A 4,390-nucleotide genomic window follows, 5' to 3' on the forward strand; every position below is an offset into this window, starting at 1 on the left:
GTGAGGAAGATGAGCTGTGGCAGGTACCCAGTGGATGTGAAGGCTGTAGGCCTGATGCAATGTGGAAAGCAGAAGGTACTTTAAAATTTATATATATATATTTTTCTCCTTAAATATTTACAAATCAGGAAACTCGAGAGCTTTTTGAGTTACTCTTACAGGGGGATACTGACTCATTAATCCCAACACTGTGGGAAGAGCCTTGTGATCTAGGACAGGGCTCTTGGACTTGTTCTTTAACCATCTTAATCTCCTAAGAAAATGGTTATCTCGGATTCTGCTTTCTTTCTGTTCACAGTGCCATAAATTTCATTTGGTTTTAACAACAATTACCCATTTGGGGCCTTAAAATTCAGGAAATATTTTTGTAGGTCTAAGGTTTAATTTAATTTTTGAATGCGACAGTCTTGCAGCCTGAAGCCAGAACTAAAGCACAGCTCCTGGCAAATGCCAACTGCTTGAAAACATCCGATATTGAACGTTTTCATTTTAAAAATGCACTTCTTTTCCCTTTTATTTTTCCAGAACTACATGATGTTTGTGTCTTGGTCAGATCAGAACAACATTCTCATCTACCGGACATTTGAAGACTTTAAGAGATTCCACGTAAGTGAATATTTCTCTGAAAATGGGATTCTTGTCCTGGGGAGGGGGACGGAGCCCAGTGCTGTGTCAGGGCTGTGAAGCATCATTATTCTCTCCTCCTCCTCCTCACTTTTAGAAAGAGCTGAAGAGAAAATTCCCCATCGAGAGTGGCTCACTCAGGAGATCTGACCGGACAATACCCAGGTTTAAAGGTAAGGAGGAGAACAAACCTCTGATGGACCAACAACCACGATAGAACTGCTGGGGACAGTCCTGGCTGAGTCTGACCTTCCTCTGGAACGGATCACCAGCTCAGTCCTGCTCCTGGCACGGTGCTGCTGGGTTCCCTCGATGTGCTTGGGGCTATTACTGACTTAAAATAACCCAGGAATATTTCTTTAATAGATAATTGCATTTGGTAAATTAATATTGTCATTTAAATATTGACCCAGAGCTCCTTGCACCATTTATATGTGAACAAAGATAAATTTTAGCTATTCAAAGATTGTATCAGGCACTAATAAAAACGATGTGGAGGCACAGGCAGCTTCTGTCTCGGCTTCTTGTGCAGGGAAGGGTGGGGGGTGAGGGCAAAAGATGCAGCTCCCAGGGCACCCAGATCCGTTGGTGTCTTTCTTACACCAACTTTGCTCTTGTTATTTTAAAGATGTGAATGTGAAGCAGAGGAAGAGCAGGAAGCTGAACAGGTGCCTGGAGACACTGAAACTGCTGGAAACTTACTCCCAGGAGCTGCTGAAAACAGATGCTAAAATCTCTCAGGGTGAAAGTGTGATTCAGTTTTTCAAGGCGCAGACCCAAGATCTAGATCCCTCCTTTCCTGAAAACAGGTAGGAAATCATATTTGGATTTTTTGTTTGTATGTCTTTTCATGAAACAGAAATGTTATAGAGCACAGGTAGAAGAGAAACAGGTTCCACCCCGGGGCAGCAGGGCTGGGAAGTTCTACTGAACGCTTTCATGTTTGTGTTTCTGATGCCTCAGCTTTTCTCAGCCCACTGCACAGTAATTAATACTAAACTCAACCTTCCATGGGAGTTTTCAATAAACTGACCTTAAACTTCACTTTTCAGTGTTGTGATCATGCCATCAGAAATTGGAGGGGAAAAGAAAAACCAGGCGGGGCAGCAGCAGCTCTCCTCTATCACACACCCCCAGGCATCCCAGAGCTACCGATGCATCGAAACCTTTGAGACCAAAGACACAAAGAACAAGATTTTCAAAGTGGCCAAGAAGGAGATTGTTGAAGTGCTGATCAAGGACATGACGGGTATGTGTGACAGGGGTGCTTCAGTTTCAGGGGTGAGTGGTGGAGATGGATTCATAGCTTAGCAAATGCCGAGTTGGCAGCATCACGGGGGTGGGTGGGTGTTTGTACACGTGGTGGGCTGACCTGGACGTACACAGGAGGAAAGAACAGTGTCAGCGTGGCACGGCCAGGGGCTGAGCTGCTCTGCAGAATGTCCCTCCTGTCTCTTGTGGCAGAGCAGCCCCTACCCAGGGGTCAGAGATTTCATGGAATCATTTGGTTGGAAAAGACCTTTGAGATGGAGTCCAACTGTACCTGTCCACTGCTAAACCAGATCTCTGAGCACCTCATCTGCTCATCTTTTAAATCCCTCCAGGGATGGGGACTCCACCACTGCCCTGGGCAACCCCTTCCAATGCCTCAGAACCCTTTCAGCAAAGAAATTCTTCCTCACATCCCATCTCAACTGCCCTGGCCACAACTGGAGCCCATTTCCTCTGGTCCTGTCCCTTGGTCCTTGGTTGAACAGACCCACCCCCACCTCTCTCCACCCTCCTCCAAGGGACTTGCACAGAGCCAGAAGGTCTCCCCTCAGCCTCCTTTTCTCCAGGCTCAACAACCCCAGTTCCCTCAGCCACAAGGGAACTCAGCACACTTGTGCTCCAGACCCTTCCCCAGCTCCGTTGCCCTTCTCAAAGGTCATCTGGCTACTTACTTGCAGGCTGTTAAAACCCCCTCTCTTTTTTTTGCTGTTTGCTGCAGGATGGTGGCTGGTGGAGAACGCAGACAAGCAGATAGCCTGGTTCCCAGCCTCGTACCTGGAAGAGATTGATGTCCACAAAGACATCCAGAATGCCTTGAGCTCAAACGAGGAGGGTAAGTCTGCTTCTGGCTCCCTGGGACACCACATTCCCCCTTCAAAAGATGAGTTCTGTAAAAATCCCACCACTTTAACCATTACTTGGAGTCCCTGCCTGGATCTCTGGAGCTCTGCCTCCTCTTAGCAGCTCTGCCACCAGCTGCTGAGCAAACGAGTGACTCACGGGGACACTTGTCCTGCAGCTCTTGCTTGCTCCCCAGGGCTGCTGAGCTGGTTGGTCACAGGGACAGCAGCATTTTCTCCACAAGGCAAAATCCAGCTCCCCCTTCTCTCTGCAGGCAGCCTGTACTTTGTTGTGCGGGCCTACGAGTCGCAGAAGGCGGACGAGCTCTCGCTGAACAACGGCGTCGTCGTGGAGGTGGTCAGGAAATCTGACGATGGCTGGTGGCTGATCCGGTAAGGACACTCTTCCAAAGCTCTCATGCCCCAAGGAGCTGGTTACCTGCTGCAGGTGCTTCCTGCTGGCTCCTGCCCCCTGAGCTGACTGTCCTTGGCTAGGGATGGTTTTCCCCTTCCTCATGCCCCATGTTCAGCGTTGGGCTGAGTCCTCACCTGCTTCCCCTGGTTGCTCTGCTCCCCTGCCTTGGTCTGAGCTGGCCAAAGGGCTCTTTTCAGTGTTGCTTTTCATCCTTCCCCTTCAGATACAACGGCCACACTGGCTACATGCCCTCCATGTGCCTCCAGCCCTACAAGAATCCTCACCACAAGCTCCAGACTATCATGAGCTGTGGGCTGAACGTCTCCACCCCAAACCTCTGCTCCTCCCTGACGGTTCTCCAGCGCCGGGGAGAAGCCATGGGACAGCACAGGGTGCAGGTTTCCTCTTCCTTTGACCAGACTGAGGAGGACGTGAGTTCTCAGAGAAGCAGATCGAGGTCTCTGCCCAGGGCCAGCTCCACCCCAGACCTGGAGTCAGACAGCTCGTCCCTCAGCTCGGGGAGCAGCAGTGAGGGGGACGGCCAGCTGAGCTGGAAGCCCGATTTGTCAAGATCTCTGCCCGAAGTCGAGCAGGGCAGGAGCTCCCCCCTGGAACACACCTTGGCCACCAACAGCAGCAAGTCTCCACGCCTCACTCACGAGGACAGGAACGATTCTGGCTTTGTGGAGTCATCCACAGCTGATTTAAGTTACTCCCTCGCTGAGCCAGACTTGGCCACTTGTGTCCCCAAGGTGCCCGCGCGCCCCTCAGCCCACGAGATCCTGCAGAAGTGCAGCACTGTGACAAAGCGAGCCATGCAGCAGTGCTCCCCCCGGCCAGCCCTCCCGGCTCTGCTCCCCCCCGCCAGTGTGCACTAGTACCCCTGGGGTGGGCACAGACCCAGCACCATGACCAGGAGCCGGGCACCCACCTCACCCATGTCCCGCAGGAGCCGTGGGCAGCGGCCTGGGGAGTGTCAGGGCTTGGGACTGTCATTTTCCAAGGACACTGTTAGATCCTGATGGAACATGCACACAAACATCCCACCAGTTCCTGCTGCAGCTTGTCCCGGGAGGCTGGGGAGCCAGGAGGAATACTGGAGTTAGTGGGAGAGCATTTAGTGGTTTAACTTATCGGGGGAGTCAGGGATCTGGCAGCCCCTGTGTAAGTCAGAGGTCACTGTGGACTCAGTTCATTTTCCCTCAGGCAGGTGTTGATCCTGCAGAGTCGTATGTGAACA

General features: G+C 51.3%; 1 protein-coding gene across 1 annotated transcript; it reads left to right on the plus strand.

Annotated features, from left to right (window-relative positions):
• The first annotated feature begins 28 nt into the window (after positions 1 to 28).
• Positions 29 to 4,028, plus strand: NOXO1 (NADPH oxidase organizer 1). Its single transcript, XM_010168903.1, has 8 exons — positions 29 to 75; positions 526 to 606; positions 722 to 797; positions 1,253 to 1,433; positions 1,677 to 1,873; positions 2,615 to 2,728; positions 3,011 to 3,128; positions 3,374 to 4,028. The coding sequence occupies exons 1-8, from the start codon at positions 55 to 57 to the stop codon at positions 4,026 to 4,028; spliced, it is 1,443 nt and encodes a 480-aa protein (XP_010167205.1). The 5' UTR covers positions 29 to 54.
• Positions 4,029 to 4,390: the final 362 nt, after the last annotated feature.

This window comes from Antrostomus carolinensis, unplaced genomic scaffold (assembly GCF_000700745.2).
Source record: "Antrostomus carolinensis isolate BGI_N321 unplaced genomic scaffold, ASM70074v2 scaffold11635, whole genome shotgun sequence".
Taxonomy (NCBI): domain Eukaryota; kingdom Metazoa; phylum Chordata; class Aves; order Caprimulgiformes; family Caprimulgidae; genus Antrostomus; species Antrostomus carolinensis.